Genomic DNA, 17,081 nt, shown 5'->3' with positions numbered 1-17,081 from the left:
AACTGTAGAGACTGAAAAGATCCCCCCTGAGCTCCCTCATCTGCTCCTTGTCAGACTTTTGCTCCAGACCCTTCCCCAGCTCTGTTGCCCTTCTCTGGACACATTCCAGCACCTCAATGTCTCTCTTGTAGTGAAAGCCCAAAACAGGATTTGAGGTGCCTCTCCAGTGCTGCAGAGCACAGCAGTCTTTTCCTGCTCACAGCAAGCTGCCAGCCCTTGTTGTGTAACTTTATGGCACTTGGCTCTGTCACCAGTCTTAAAACAAAACAGACCTTGGCACAAAGCAGCCCTACTGTCAGCCTGTGGCACAGTCATTGCTCAAAAACAAATTAAATGGCAGGAAAAATACAGGAGGATGGACAGAATAGGGATGAATAAAAGTCGCTGGATATACAAATGAAACAGCAGCTTTATATCCAGACCATTAAATGCTGTTAATTAGCTGCAACCCACCAGCCACCAGTGTGTTACCAGTGATGCTGAGCCCAGGAAGAGCAAAGGATCCAAAATGTAAAGACTTACCTGCAGTGTGGGTGATGATTGCCTCATGTCCCCCCAGCTGAGCACCCACACTTGGTCGTGAGACTTGTCATAATGTAATTTGGTTGGTAATGGGTCCACATCCAAAGACTTAAAAAAAATCCAGAGAGTTATTTACACAGTGACCCAAATGCACATGACAAATACATCAGTTCACTGCAGGCATTCTCATGCACCACTGTTATGTTCACTGTGCAGCTCTGCCTTCAAATCAAGGAGGTGGGGGGGATCAGCAGCAGTTGAAAAATTTGGCTGTTTGGTGCCATTTTCTGGGTAGACATCACTCCATCTTATGCTGTTACTTATAGCCAGTAGATCAAGGGCCAATTTCTGTCTGAATTGTACCCACACCAGCTCATTCTTTCCAAGCTGCTTATAACCCAGGTCAGGCAGCTAAGCCAGGAATTCATCCCAGTGTTATTTTTCACTAGATTTACGGTAAGCTTGGCTGCAGATGCAGCCCTGAGACTGTGATCTACAACCTACAGAGGAGTTTATTCCTGCCAGTGAGGTTATAGAACAGTGACCCCCATGTGATCCCATTGGTGAAAGCAACACAGGCCCAGCTCCTTAGTGATCAGCAGATCTTTGCCCAGCAGATCCACTGGGCAAAGATCTGATTTTTTTGTCCTATATCAAGTCTTTTGCCATCAGTGAATACTGTGTTCACTTTTAAGTACCTGTATGGCTTTTTGAGTCTGGATATCAATTATTATTACTCTGTTCTGCTTTGGCTGTGTCACATAAATGTACTTGTCTCTGACATTGACTGCTGAAGCCCAGAGGCAGGACTGAGTGTCTTCATCTTCCACTCTAGGACAGATCTCCTCCTGATGGGTTAAAAAAGAAAAGGTTTAATTTTCACAAGTTTAGGGCCTGGAGCAGCAAGAAGCTTAGCCTTTAAAACTGCAGGAAAAAATCCCTGGGGATTCCATTAGGATGATATTTCTCCCTTTTCTTTCCTGGAAAACATGAAATAATTAATTTATCAGGTACGACACTTCAACCTGGCTCTATGCAATAACATTAAAACAGCTGGACCTCCTGCACATTTGTATTGAATGTAAATAACCACAGAGTGTATGGATTGATCTTTTGAATCAACACTTGCAGTGCTGTCAGCATCTATTAGCAACAGAAATATCACTCTGTGCTTTGTAAATCACACAGTGATTTATATTAATTTAGTCACTGCTTTATATTTTTCATAAAGTCTTCATTTGCTGTGCAGGACAGCATGCTCTAAAACACCTGTGCTCAAGGAAACAGATGCAAAACAAGCAGGATCCTACAGCTACAGAAACTGCCCCAGTTCAAAAGGAACCATAGTCTGATGCTTTGTGCCAAATTCTCTTCACAGCTGTCTGATGCCATATTTTATCTCTGATCCTCCACTCACTGAGTCCTGTGCAGAACTGGTACAGCTACCCTGAGTTTGAAGAGTCACTTTTGGTTTCACCTACAACTCTCTGCATGTTTGCTACTCCTCATTGCTCTTCCTTCTGTCAGGATGCTTTATCTGAAAGAGCATTTGTGTAGGACCAGGCTGTGGGGAGGAAATGGGGTAAAATGAAAATGAACACATAAAAATTTCAGTGAGCACAACTGCTGATTTCAGACCTTATGTTGGGTAATATTAAATAATGGCCTAACCTACCTAAGGAAAATGTGATTGGAGATGCATCTGAGCTTGTTCAGGGAAAGAGGAGGTACAACAAAAAATAATGTCAACACTGTGTCTGTATTGGAGGAATAGAGTAGGAATAGAGTAGGAATAGAGTAGGAATAGAGTTGGAATAGAATAGGAATAGAATAGAATAGAATAGAATAGAATAGAATAGAATAGAATAGAATAGAATAGAATAGAATAGAATAGAATAGAATAGAATAGAATAGAATAGAATAATTCAGAGTTGCAAGGGACCTGCACCATGTGCAACAGTCATGGATAGAAAGCTGTCACCTCTAAATAGCACAGCTCTGCTGGCTGAGTGTCTTGGTGGAGACCATGAGGAAAAGCTTAAGATACAAGGCTCAATAACCTGTCTGCATTTTCCTTTCTATTCCTGCAGCCAGGCTGGGAATCTATGCTACAAGCTAGAAGATGATGCAAATGCTCAGGCTTGGGCTTCCTGCGGGCATTCATGCAGTCAGGCACCTGCCAGCCTCCACACTGCCCTCCTCATCCTCCACTCCCACAACACAGCATCCTCCCAAGCCAAGGGGAGCAGGGAAAGGTCACCAGTCTTTCTGCTACAGGGCTCAGCTGCAGCTGCTCCACCTGCTTTTGTGCCCTCTAATAGCAAATGAAGCAACCTTTTTCATAGATCCACTCCTAAAGTTAGGCTGGTGTCACTGTCTATGTAGCAAACACTCAAGATAGTAAAAGGGAAAAGGGAGGAAAAAAAATGTGAATCCTCCCTAGATCAAGTGAAGTCTGCAGGAATCTTTGAAATCTGTAGGAATCCCTCAAAGCTGTCTCTGAAGAGCAGCCAAGTGATGTTAAAAATCGCTTACGCAAACCAGTGCACTGACATTATTTCCTTAAGTGCCCTCTGTTTTGTTATTTTCACTCTGTTTCTGCAGGACCACCTCTTCAATATTTACAGTTCTTCAGAAAAGAAACACAGGATTCTGTCTTTGTAAAGCTTAGGTGTGCCTTAATAGTATTAAGTAATAGTATTAATAGTATTAAGTCCATGGTAAGGACTAGCCTTGGGGTGATCATCAGTCTGGACTTCTCAGGTACATTAAAATCTACTGTAACCCATAGCAGCAGAGCTTGACCCAGCCTGCAGGGCTCATGACAGTGATTCTCCCATTTGATTCCTCTCAAAATTGAAATCAAGGCTGACCCTTTTTTTCAGAAAAGCCACATTCTTTAGTCACGTTTTCAACTTCCCCTTTTAAAAATTAGAAAGTAAGTAAAGGAGTGACTAAAAAAGCGTTTCTGGATGTATTCCAGCACCTTTTGTTTTTTTTTAGAACTGTCAGTTTCATGAGGATATGCCTGATGTATGTTCCTGTGCAGGAGTACATAACACAGGTCACTGAGAACGCTGACCTCACAGAGCCTCCAGGCATGTGCTACCCCACTGGCCATATTGACCTCCACTGCCTACAAAAGACAGTGCTTGACATTCCTGATACCTGAAAACATTTGTCTTGTGATTTCCTAAAGCAAAGGTTAGGTAAATTCACTGCTGACAGAAAAGTGCCAACAGCAAACATTAACAGTGGAGTCTCCTTTTCAGTGGCAGAAGATGCAGAGGGCCTCCATGGCACAGCTATTTTCTGAGCATTTTTATTTGCCTCCCTGCTGCAGTTTAACATGGCAAACCACTTCCAAAGAGCAGAAAGTAGCCCAAAGTAGCTCACTTTGCCTCTGGAGCCATCAGTAAAAGGAGCACAAGTGAATGATGTGCACCATCTCTCTGCTATCGAATTTTGTACCTTCCCTAAAGCTCAGTTAAAAATCTGGGGCATGGATAAGTAAACAGATTAAAAGGACAAATGAAAATCTTTGCTTATGTGATAACTAGCCAAATTCAGCGTGTCAGTAAATCCTCCATGTCATCCTTAGAACTTACGTGGATCTTCACAATTTTCAAGAGAAGATGCTACACCTCAGGGATGCTGCAGGAAGACCACCAAGCCCCAACACCCCTGTGGCAAACAGGTCCTTTAGTAATAACAACCTTTGAAGAGATTAAGAGAAAGTTTCCCAGCTATGAGCTGTAGCTGCTGGTTTTAGGACTTACATAACTTGTGAAAATCCTCTCTTCAGGCCTGATACGTCTCTGGATTTCACATTCGTTTGGCTGAAGGACTGTGATCCCATCATCAGAAAAGACATAGAACATATTCCCAACACTCAGGCCTTAAAGGGGGGATAAAGAAGAAGGAGTTGGGTTTTTTTTTTGGTATGTATCCGTAACTGTTAGGACTTTTTAAAAGAACTCATCCTCCTCTCCCAACAAACAAAATCTGCCTTACATAAAAGTTGATCATTTGGATGCAGTTGGAGCATTCACAGAGTCAAATTTCATGTCACAACAAGGGCTTCAAGGTGTGAAGAGGTACAAACACATTCAAAAATGCATTGCCTTGGTGGCAGTGGTTGTACCCAAATAATTATGCCTGGGTCTTCTAAATAGGTACCAAAGCAGGATTTGATCCCAAGAAGCCTCTCTGTTGCACTGCTACCCCTCCCAGATAATGAATTTGTTTTTTTTCTTTATAAACAGCTTGACAATAATTTGAGAACTGAAAGGAAAGCTTTAGTTAAAGTGAAGGTCATCCTGTTACAGGTAACTTGACCTCTGGTAACTGTGATGTTAAATGAAAGTGTTTAGCATCCATACCATGAATGAATATAGATTTCTCTATTTTCTTAAACTATCTGAAAGAACTAACTACAGCCACCAAAATAAATACATTTTTGAAATCTTGCAAACTGTAATTCACAAATGTGGAGTAGTTTAGCATTGCATTAGCACTCATTTATCCAACCGGGGCATTCCAGAAGATTTGGAAAACTGGCTGATTGTCATTGCTTTGCCATTAGGAGATTGTGTTTTATCATTTCTGTCATGCTAAATGGAATTGCAGTGATAAGATACAGTGTTCAGAATCCTTTCATACACTCTAGTTTCAAAGATTCAATCATTCCATTTTTTCACACCACCACCAGTAAGTGTTTGCAATGACCACTCTCACCCCTAGCAAGTGTTGATAGTGTACTTTATCTGCCAACAATATGGTGATGCTATAATTTGTATCTTCTAATTAATTCCATTTTTCCCTTGGAGAAATAAAGTCCTCATTCTATGGCTCTGAACAGTGTTCAGTGTTAAAAATTCCCTTTGCTGGTCCTGTGGTGGCAGCTCTAAATACTGCTCACAGAGATAGAATTTTTTCACATTCCTTAACTGTTTGCAGGATAGAATCATCACAGGAAATTTGACAGTAAAAATATAGATAATTTGGACAAATATATTTTTGGAAAATTTTGTAAAACACATTGTATTTAGTAAGGCTAGAAGGGGTTTTTTTTGTTGCTAATCCCCCTTCTGTTGATGCCAAATAAATAGCTTCTGAGTACAATGTGTCAGCCTGTGGTGTCTGCTGTACTGACACAGCTGAGTCTGAACATAGCACAGAAATCCCCCAGTTAGGACATCAGGTGGCTGCAAGAGTTGTGATCCTCAAATGTGATTCCACAAAGCAGGATCATGCATGTAGGAAAAAAGCTAACAAAGCTCCATTGAGAGTTATTTAATGGACTAGGGGTTATTTTTTTCCCAGGTATGTTGGTAAAACACGTAAATCGGGCACTTTGGACCAAAATCTGCACTCCCAGCATCCACACAACTCCCACCTGCTTTGGTGGGATTTGATGAACACATCAGAGGGCAGAATATGACCCTGGCCTGGAATGAGTGCCGATATTTCATGGGTAAAGGATTTTAATCCTAACAAGTGAAAACAGGCAGGCAATCAATTATGACTACTGTGAAGATGCTTATTAATATTTTCATGCACAAGAGTAGCGTGATTTTGTCTGATGATCCTATTACAATGAGGGTGTATTTAAGAAGTAAGACCTTAATTACCCACAAAAATACTTTGATTAAAAGTTTTACCCCAACAGGTTTAGAGTCTGAGACTTGGCCAAGTTCTGCTACTTATTTTACAGTAAAATGAGTCCAAGTTTTTTCTGCAGACTGATTAAAATATACTACAAATTCCTGAGAGCACTCAGTTACTCTCTTTTTTAAAAAGTTTGTCAGTTTAAATTAAACCACTTTTCCCCCAGAGATTGATTTTCACACTGATATTTAGACAAAGCAGGATTTTACTAGACAAACTAGGTGTTTTATTGTGACTTATGAAAAATTTGCCAAATCTTGGTTGGGGTGCATCCTGAAGAATCTCATGGACATCAGTAAAACAGATTCAATTTTTGGTTTTTCTAATGCAACTTCTTGGTGCAGGGAATTGGAAATTGTTTCAGTACAGAGGTGGGCAATGAGGAATTTTGTGTTTTTTATTGTAGCAAGGCAGGTACTAAATTGGAAACTGGGACTAGACTGGAAATTGGGGACTTAGGAGGAGGATGAGGAGGATTTGGTTTTTTTCCTTTTGAATTGAGGATGCTTCAGGTTGATGACACAACTAGTTCAAAACCTAAAGGCATTATGAAAGGCAACACACCTCACCTGTACAGCAAAAAAACCCTAGTATAAAGAAAGCCCATTAAGAATGGGGAAGATTTCCTAAATGTAAGTTCTTATTTGATCCACTCCAGATGAAGCTGGCTCTAACAAAAAAACTTCAGGAGGACACTTGATATCAACAAGATCTTATCTGAGAAATTCAGTGTCTCCATCAGTGTATATTTATGCATTCCTTCCTTTAAGATCAAAGGGCAAATTTTTCAGCATGGAATACTCTCCTCTGATCTTAAATAATTTTCCTCAACTTAATCTAAATACTTTGAAATATTTTTTTTAGAACTTAAATTTGGCAATGAAAAGGCTTTCAGCTTTTTAAGTGCATACATAACTGCTGCTTCCCTGCTGGCAAAAAATGCTCCTTTTCCCCAGGTATTAAGTAAGCAATGTTTGCTACAGAATTGAACACTGTCATGAAAACAAACCTCTGTTTTACATTTGGGCTACTCATAGTTTTCTCTGGACAAAATTAAAAACTATTTGCACATTGAGTAAATACTGCATGTGCTTCCAGCCCCAGGTTTAACTGGCTGGTTGCCCAACCTGCACTTATTTCTTGAGGTGTTGCTTGTGTGTGGTCTGAAAGTTTTTAAGAACAAACTGTCAGACTGACTTTTAAAATTACCAAATACTTGTGTTAAAAGTTTGACTTCCAGCAAAAGTTTGTTCTACACCATATTTTGTTTAGGCATTTTCCCAAGGTTTTAATTACTCCAGACCTTGTGGGGATGAGGTTGTGATCATTTTAAAGGAGCTCAAATCTACCAATGCATTTGTTAATATTGCTACTTGCACATAGTAAGGAATTGAAAGACTATATTAAAATGTAAAACCAAAAATACCATTCCTGTCCTCTGGCTTTCTCTGTGCCAAGATTTCACATGCTGAAGCATATTCTAGAATGAATGTGCCCATCAAATGCTACAGAACAACACAAGGAAGGTAATAAATCTGCTTTACAGATACTGAATTGTTTAGGAACATCAACAGCAAATCTGCTTTACTGGCCATGTTTTGCCTCAACATTACTTATACTTTTATTTAAAATGTGCAAGATAGATAAGCAGTAAGTCCATTTATTTAGCAAAATTATAATAAGACTTTCTGCAACCAACTTCTCAGCTGTTCTTTAAATATAATTCTACATCTGGTAGGATTGTGCTTTCTTTACAAAGGTATATAAGGGACACTGTATACAAACAGCCATGGAGCATTGTGCAGGTGATGCTGGACTGATGAGATGCATTAGAGATTTCATTTCCAGGCAGAAGGGAAACAGCAATTCTTAGTGTCCATAATACCATCTGCAGGAATGTCAGCAGAGAAGACTCCTCACAGCCCTGCACCAGAAACCAGCAGGTGGGGTATGCAGGGAGAAGGGAGGAGCTCTCCTAGGTGACTGTGCCACCTCTCTGACCTTCAACAAGCTGCATTTGGCTTTGGTTGGGACTTCAGAAATAAAGCAGTGTATTTGTTGTATGTGTCTGTGGCTAACAGTGGCACTGACAGTGTGCACCAGGTGTTTTCCCACCTGTTCAGGGTGCTCATGCCTTGGCACCTTCCTCCTGTCCCTCAAATCCATTGTCTAAGCCCAAGCTACCCAGAAAGTTTCATGCCTCAGATGAAAGCCCAGCTATTGTTTTGGGTTCCTGGAGGTGCTACTTATCCTTTGCACCCTCCAAAAGCAGACTGAGCCTGAAGCCCTTCTAGGAGGAGCAGCATGAGGGACTTTGGGTGTTTGCAGGGGGCAGGGGGACATGGCTGAGGGCAGTTTTCACTACACAGCAACCTTTCTCACACAGCTTGAAGGACACCAAGGTCTCAGCTGCCTCATAAGCAGTTGGCAAATGTAAGAACTGGTTTACATCTACACTTCAACCCCAGAACCTTCCTCCAGTGAGTGATGTCCTGCTCACAGCCCTCCAGGAGCCCAAGGTCACAGGGTCCCCTCCACACACCTGGGCTCCACACCTACAGAGTCAGATGGACAACCTGTGTGAGAGCCCCTTGGGATGGTGCATGACACTTCTTACTGAGTATCTGGAAATTATGACAGCACAAGCATATACAAAATGAGGTGATTTTAAGTGCCTCCATAGTATCTTTGAGTCAATTAGCTACTCAGGATGGGGCTTCTTCTACTTTGGCTTCCAAGATACACAGTTGTTGACCTTGTGAAGGGCACATTGTAAGTTTGATCAAACTAGAGCTCTTAACTGCCAATTAAAACAAGGAGAGATGGGGCAACCTTTACCCTGCATTGATTCAAAGGATAGAGGGAGGAAAACCTGTGGTGGTTTGGATTCTTGTTTTGCCTAACAGTCAAGAACACAATTTGTTGCTCACCTAGAAAACATCAATACATTCTACTGAAAAGGAAGAGCTTGAATTACTTGCTTAAAAATGCAGTACATTGAATTTATGCCTTAGTTGTTCAATTATGGTAATTTGGGAGTACTTCTGACACTTGTGTGATTGCTAATGCAGCTTGAGAATCTCAGGCTACTCACATTTCTGGCAGTATATATAAAATTCATGTTTTTATATATTTTATGGTCATCTATTATTTCATAGTGGGAAAAGCAAGAAGTTATAGGTACAAGAGGGACATCTCTTATTTGAATAATTTAGCTTTTAAAAGTCTGGTCTGTACTTAATCTGGTGACTATGAAAGTTGATAGGGTTAGTGGCAAGTCAGTGAAGAATGGCCCATCATGGAATTATTAAAGCAGACAAGCACATTATCACTATGACAAAAGAACTTTACTGCAGTACCTTCCTCTCGCCACAGTATGTTTGCAACTGCAGCATCAGAATATTGGGAAAGCCAGAAAATAATCAGGAAAAGAAAAAAAACAACAAAACAATGTCAAAACTTTCATTGTAGCAAGTTAACTGAATAAATATTCATGTTTACATGAACTGTTTAATTGGTGAAAATTTTCTAACATTCATTCAAATAAAATACCAGGAAAGACAGAGAGTTCTAAATACATTTGCTCCTTCTAGAGACAATTCAGAAACTTTGACATGGGAAAAATCCTTCCTGAAATGAAAGCAGCTGTGCAAAGATCAATGACCTACTAAAGAGAAGCTATTACCTTCAAATGCAGCTGGAGGTATGGTACAGCCTGTGATTTTCTGTGCAGGTTCAATAAGGAAACACAACACAGAATTATAGAATCATTAAGGTTGGAAAAAACCTCTAAGATCATTGAGTCCAACCATTAACCCAGCACTGCCAGGTCCACCAGCATCTTTCAGAAGAAACCTGAGACTGGCATCTACAGCAGCTACACCCTTGGCTGCGTTGTTTCTTGGAATTTCATGCAACTGCACTTTTTCAGGATTCACATAAGCTTTGAAAATGTACCTGCATTTGAATTTCTGCTCCAGATAGATCCAATTATTTCTCAACATACTGCAATTTCCCTTGCTCAAGTATTCAAGGGAAAACGACCAATATTAACAAGAATACATAAATCTAGTTAATGAGGACTAGAATATATTTTCCAAAGATTCTCCTTGAAAGCCCATATTTATGGGTTACTTTGTTTTCAATTCTTGCTCTATATTAGCAGCCAGAAAAGCAGCAAAAATCCCATTTGCACCTAGACTTTTAGTATCACATAAACCCAGGTAATCTCCCAGGCAGTTAAGATGGCAGAACTAGGAATGATCAGGCCTCTGGGAGCTTTTCTACTGGGACAGCTGATCAGCTCCACTGGCAATTCTGTTTTGGGGTCAGTGTGGTCAAGATAACACTGCTGCACTCCGATGGGAAATGTGGGAAGAGGAGCTGGCAGAATATTTGTCTCTGAGTAGAAGGTAATTTCACACTGAGGGAAACCTATTTTGCCAGTGATATGAAAACAGGTAAAAATAAATAATTTAATCACAACATTTTTCAGACATCTAAACATTCCAAAATTTTGACTGGTAAATGGCTTGAAAAGAAGTCTTGTATAGAAATCAATGAGATTTATAGAATTTGACAAAATATTACATTTTGGATTGCCTGATATCTGAAACTATTGCTAATTTGTTACTACAATAAAGCTGTTACCCATCACACAACCAGTATTCTTCTGGAACATGAAAAATTCCATCTTCCTCGACAACATTTTACCTTCTCTGCATGATTCCTACCCCAAAAAGTGTCCGACCGTCTGGTCAAAGTGCATTCAGAATTGTCATTATTTTAAGTAAGATCCAACTTACTGCCTGCAATAGCCTGAACTATTAAATGACATGTATACCATCACATTCAAACACTATTTAAAGAAATAAATACATGGAAAATCGAGCTTACGAGTTTTTCTGGCTGAATCTTCGATGAAGAGGGAAGATATGTCCTCGTCCACTCCCACCTCATTTTTAGCAATGCAGGTGTAGGCACCAGTGTCTTCATACCGAACACTACTGATATGAAGTTCACTTCCATTTGCTGTAAGAGAGACACTCATAAACAGTGCTCCTCATGCTGCTAATTGCTTTCCCTGCCTTAATTGTCTTCTATCGCCACAGTTGCCTGGTGATGGCTCAACAGGGTGGCTCCACCCCACTGTGTTTCCCCCTATTTAACTAGAGGTTTTTGGGGATTCTCATGGGAGCTGATGTCTTGCTCCTTTCCATCAGGACATACACACTTCACACCAGAAAAGAACAAAGAACAATCCCAAGGCAAACTATAAATTACATTTCATTTATTTCTTCTTTTTGTTAGAAAAATGATTTGGCTTTAGTGAAGAAAAATTAATTTCAATTTTGCAAACTGTCTTTCATCAGATCACCAAAAATTTTGGTTTAAAGGGGTCTCTCTACAGCTCTTCCTACCATTTTGCTTTCTGCAGTGGGATCATAGCCTAAAACCTTTGGAATGTGTTGAGGCATCGTATGCATCATGCAGTGATATCAGTGCTAACAACACAGGCTGAAGGCTACAATCCACCAAAGCCAAACTGGGGCATGTGTTGAGGACGGGGTTAGCATTTTTAAACAGAAAATTGCAAATAAATGTTTGCCTTTTGCTATGCCTGTTGTACCCTCATTCAAACAGGGACACAGAGGAATTAAAAGCCCAATTCCTTCAGCAGAGCCGAGTGAGAGACTGATTCTCAGCTGACTTGCATCCAGTGTGGCCTTAGATGTAAACAAATAATTTAATGAAATTATTTTCAAATAATTTAATGCATTTCTTCTCTGCTGTGCTGTACACAAGAAGCAAGGCAGTGAAGAAACAGGCAGGCTGTCTTTGAACAGAATGTAATTACCACTTATATCAATCAATAGTGAATTTCCCAGGAAATTCACAGGAGAAAGAGATAAAAAGAAAGAACAGGGGTTCTATAACACGATTTTCAACAACTGTGGCTTAGCAAACTACAAGAACTTCTGATTTAAAGTGCAAAATAATCCTCCTTAATCCCTGTCTACAATACTTTAATTAATCAAAACTCCGTTCTTACCGAGGAGCGATAGTTGTTTGGATAGTTTTGGCACGATATCAATGCCGTTCTTTAGCCAGGTAATTCGGGGATTAGGGATGCCTTCAGCGTGACATTTCAGGCTTGCTGACACTCCTGGCTCCTGCGCCTGTGTTTCGGGGTAGACGCGGATCACTGGAGGCACTGTGGGAAACAAGGAATTGGGGACTTGAAACGCGGCACTGGGGCTCCAGAGCCGCTGCTGCTCCAGCCCCACCAGGGGCTCTGAGCCCAGAACACCAGCTCAGAGACAAGCTTGCTGTGGCTGTCAGTGCAAGCTACAAGAATGATTTCTCTACAGCTTGCCTTTGGGGGCAGAAAATAGAAAATAATGCTCTTCCAAGCACTGGCATGTGAGAGAAGCTGAGGATGCCCCATCCCTGAAAATGTTCAAGGCTGGATGGGGCTTGAAGTAACCTGATCTGGTGGAATGTGTCCCTGGTTGGAATGAGATGGTGTCTAAGGTCCTTTCCATCCCAAACCAGTCTATGATCCTATGATTCTATAACAGAAAAGAGTAAACTCATATACCAATGCCAGGGAGCAATCTTGTGATCCAGTTCTGTATTCACACTGTTCTTGCTTTCACTGAATGACTAACTGAACTTAATAGCTGGATTAAAACCTAATGTGGGTACTCACATATTTAATAATCAAAGTATAAATTTCAGATCTTCACTGAATCTAGGAGGAAATTTGGAATTTTGCCTACAAGAAATAACTTAATATTCAGTATTTAATTGAATATCCATAAGAAGTAGCCTGTGTATTCACTATCTCTTATTCTGAATAAATAAAGTGCTAATCAATTACTTCTTTTCACTGAGAGGTTTTCAAAACATGACTTACCTTGTTTCATGAAGGCACTCCTGAACTATTTAATATACTCCATTGGCAGAACTAGTAATTATATTACAATTTCAGAGATGTTAATCGATTTTCAATCATCCTTCCTTCACTGCTCAAACCAACAAGGTTTAATACAACTCATTAACTATTTCTTAACAATTTACTCACACATTAAAAAAAAAAAATTGCAATATTGCATCATCAGTGAAAGATACCAGTGAGACTCTTTCACCTTGAGGGAAAAATAAAAAGAAATGTGAGGATGTGTCATACTGTGGCTGATGGTATTTGTGTTTCTCAATGAAGCACTCAACTTTTCTATCAGATTAGGAGATTTTGGGATTCATGATGTAGCTTCTGAAAGCTGTACAGTTTTGTAAAACCATGGCCAGAGTCCAGTGTGGATGTGATATGTGGGAGGCCCAACTTCTTCCCCAAGGAAAATGAATAGCTGCTACTGGCACTGGTGAAAGACAGGAAAATTTGTGGGTTCTGTTTGACTATTTTTTTTAAAAAAAAAAGCCTGAATGAGTTAACAATAAACTTCTGGAAATCAGTGGCTTAAGGTATCTAACTCACTGCTCAGTTTTATATAGTGCATCATTAGGCACCATGATTATCAAAATAAAATTGTCTTAACAATTGCTTTAGAATAAAATGAAATCTGTGTTTGCAGCTATGTGTCTACATATCCATGTGGGGATAGTTTAAATAAATACATTCACTAACATATAATTCCCACCTTTCTTTATGTATTTTTTTATGTGCCTTACCAGAGAGAGATATATTTCACTTTTGTCTTCTGCACCTACTGCCAAGAGTTAACCAAGGCTGAGCTGTCAGCTTGGAAGGAAATTAGCCACGACAGAAAGCCCTCAAGTCTACTTGGGTTTTACAGCTTTAAAAGTGAGAGATTGTTGAAGTGTAATCTGAGAGAAAATGCCTACAGCCAACTGCAGAGGAAAAGAAAAAAAGGGACACTAGCAAAGGAATGGCTTTGAACTCCACCTCTGCACCTCTGTGGGTTTAGTTTCCTGTCTTCTATTTCCTTTTCTTGAGAAGAAAAGATGATTTAAGGTGCAGGGCAGTGAAGGAAATATCATTCAAGAACTTTTTAATTAGGGGGTTACCAAAAAGATAAGACTTGTTTTATTGTGTTTTCAATTTCTAAGTAAAAGCATTTACTAGCATTTTATCTTCCCTCCTCCCCATTACTATCAGGTTTGTAGCTCCTCCTGACTCCAGGAGGTGCCAGGTCAAGAGAAGGCAAGCCAAGGAAGGGACCTGCTGCCAGAGATGCTGCTGGCTGGTGGAGCCACCCCTGTTTTATTCAGGAGTCAGTGCCCCAGCAATTCAGCAGAATAAGACTGAGAGTCAGGAGCTCCTAATTTCATTAGTACCTTAGAAAATTAACTTAAATTTCTCTGAGTCAGTGTTTCCAGGGATGATAGGATAAAGGTAATTTTTGTATACTTTGACAGAATTTTATGAAGGTCCCACACTCAATGCTTGTATTACCTGTGATCTGCTTGCTCTAGTAACATTTTTTTAATGAAATGATTTAGTGAGGGAGGTCCATTGAAAGCCTGCATGATTTATTTAGACTCATAGCTGAAAGACAGTGTGCCTCCTACAAATGCAGAGGAAAAAGATTTACAATATTCAAGAAGGTCTAATTTTCAAATCCTGGTGAAATCAATTGACTTGGCTGAGATCTCACATGGTCAAAGGCACCAGAGAGATTTTACTCCAAGTCAAGTGTCTTCTCACCTGCCAGCTCTCAGAGACAGAGCCCATCCCAGTCATCACCTATTTAATGCTCTTAAAACCATTGTGGGTTCTTATTCCCTTATTATTGTTTTCTTTAGGCTTTCCTGCTCACCTGGGCACTGTGTCAGTGCTTTTCAGGATGGCCACAGCCATCAGCTCCCCAGAATGGCACCCCTTCACCAAAGAGACTGTACTTCCATTTAGCACGTTTTGCCTCACACCATGATAGTCTGCACATGAATAATCCACCTATTTTACTTGCAGGGCTGAAAACACAATAGATTTATACTGCCAAATGTACCCCACAGGTCCTAGACACTGATTCAATGGTCTGCATGAAAATCAACTTGAAATTATAGCAAGGTGTCTTTTCAAGAGTGATTAATAAGGAAACTGGTTTTTTTCACCTACAAAAATATGTGCTTCATCTCTATACCTGCTCTCATCATTTTCCTTCTCCTTCTATTTTTAAACTTTTTATTTCTTCTCCCTTGTCTTACATAATCCACTGCACAAGTAAATTATTGCATGCAAATGCCTTGTGATAACAGCAAACTGTAGAATATATTTTTATTGTCCTTGCCACAAATTAATACATTCCAGGTAAGCACATTAAACTTGCAAAGATTTCAGTTCCAGACTTTGGGATATATGGATTACCTTTTGCTTTTTCCCTTGGTGAATACATATCATTGCTAACCATTACTGTGTCTGCAGCCAAGGGCAATATAAAAATGCCATTATCTTAAGCAAAGCAGGAAAAAAGAGGCATTGAAACAGGCAGGAGATTGGGTAGATTTCCTACTACTGCATGCTGAATATCACCTCACTCGTGAGCAGACCAATTCATTACTAGAAAACAGCTCAGGTGATAAAGCACACGATGTGCACAGATGGTGGCACCAAGGCCCAAAGACATCCATTGCTGCTGTAGGAGCTCCATACTCCAGGGTATAGCAGTAATTAAAACATTAATCATTTACTCAACATGTTTTACTCTTTCCATTTATGATTTGAAAGGAGTTTGCAGCGTTCTATGTTTTCTCCTGAAAAGCCACATTAATGAAACATCTGTGTTCGTAACATCTTGTTTACTGGAAAATTTGTCCTATTGGACCCTTATAATTGGGCTGAGGATCAAATGGCTTTTTAAAAACTCTTTTCAAGGAATACAATATACTGATTAATGCTGATGTTTTCCTGAGAGCAAGGAAAATTATGCCCTACACTCAGCAGTCTCTTGATTTTCCAACTATCAATTTTCATAGTTGATTACTATTTTATCAGATTCTTTATCCTCAGGACCTCATTTTTTTTCCCTCTTGAAAGTGTTGAATTGCTTCCTCTCCACAGCTAGTATATACTGTACAAACTTCCCAAGCAATATCCATATGTGGGAGAGAACATATAATTTTCCTACTGTTCTTGGCTTCTCCAAGATACCTATCAAAGATTCCAGAACTTTTTATTCTTAAGCAGTTTAAACATTGCTTTCAGCAATTTCTTTTCCTCTGAAGATCTTAAGGGCAAGCTGTATAAATACACTGGCTTAAATTTTATTAGTAACTGTGAATCCTAAAACTGATGAGCTCAACCAAACATCTCACATCAAACAGGCTGCATTTCACATGTGCTTCATGCTTCTTACCCAGATGTGAGCCAGCAGATTGGGGCATTCACCTGGTGATCTTCACATTTTCTGTCTAAGAGGATTCTCATCTCTGCTTGTCAAAATAAACATCTGGATCTACCCATGTTGTGTGGGATATCCAGAACCAGCTGATACAAAGGGAAACACTGAATAGCATTCAGCAGTTGAGCTGTAGTAGAGCTCCAAAACACAGGAACAATTGATGTCAAAACTGGGCTGCAAGCTTTCTATTTAAGCTAGTATTTCCTTATTTTCTATATTGCCTAATCAATGCAAGAATCTAGTGTTATGTTCCAAAAAGAGACAAAGAAAAAAAATGAATTAAAGGGAATCTATTATGTTGGATAAAAGCAGAGGAAGCGAGAACATGTATCCAGGATCAGATTGTTTTGTGAGCTGGACAGTGGGAACAGTGAGACAGGGCCCAGGTGGTATGGAAAAGGACTCAAGGATTCTGGAAGAGTTTACTGCAGCTTTGAAAACACTGAGTTAACTGAAAAACAGTCTAAAAATTAGAACCTGACTGTACAGACACAGTGGGCTTGGGAA

At 39.9% G+C, this 17,081-nt stretch overlaps 1 protein-coding gene across 2 annotated transcripts in view; it reads right to left on the bottom strand.

The window, feature by feature from the left end:
- The window catches only part of FSTL4 (follistatin like 4), a 207,026-nt gene that overhangs the window by 8,934 nt on the left and 181,011 nt on the right, over positions 1 to 17,081 (bottom strand). For both annotated transcript variants that reach the window (XM_058848655.1, XM_058848654.1), the window contains 5 exons: positions 12,245 to 12,406; positions 11,089 to 11,223; positions 4,302 to 4,420; positions 1,221 to 1,370; positions 523 to 630 (listed from right to left, as the gene is read on the bottom strand). In XM_058848655.1, the coding sequence (XP_058704638.1) occupies positions 523 to 630; positions 1,221 to 1,370; positions 4,302 to 4,420; positions 11,089 to 11,223; positions 12,245 to 12,406 (674 nt within the window). The remainder of the gene's footprint in view (positions 1 to 522; positions 631 to 1,220; positions 1,371 to 4,301; positions 4,421 to 11,088; positions 11,224 to 12,244; positions 12,407 to 17,081) is intronic.

The sequence above is a fragment of the Poecile atricapillus genome, chromosome 13, assembly GCF_030490865.1.
Source record: "Poecile atricapillus isolate bPoeAtr1 chromosome 13, bPoeAtr1.hap1, whole genome shotgun sequence".
NCBI classification, from domain to species: domain Eukaryota; kingdom Metazoa; phylum Chordata; class Aves; order Passeriformes; family Paridae; genus Poecile; species Poecile atricapillus.
Note: the sequence above shows the minus strand (reverse complement) of the source record. Positions and strands in the feature narration are given on the sequence as shown.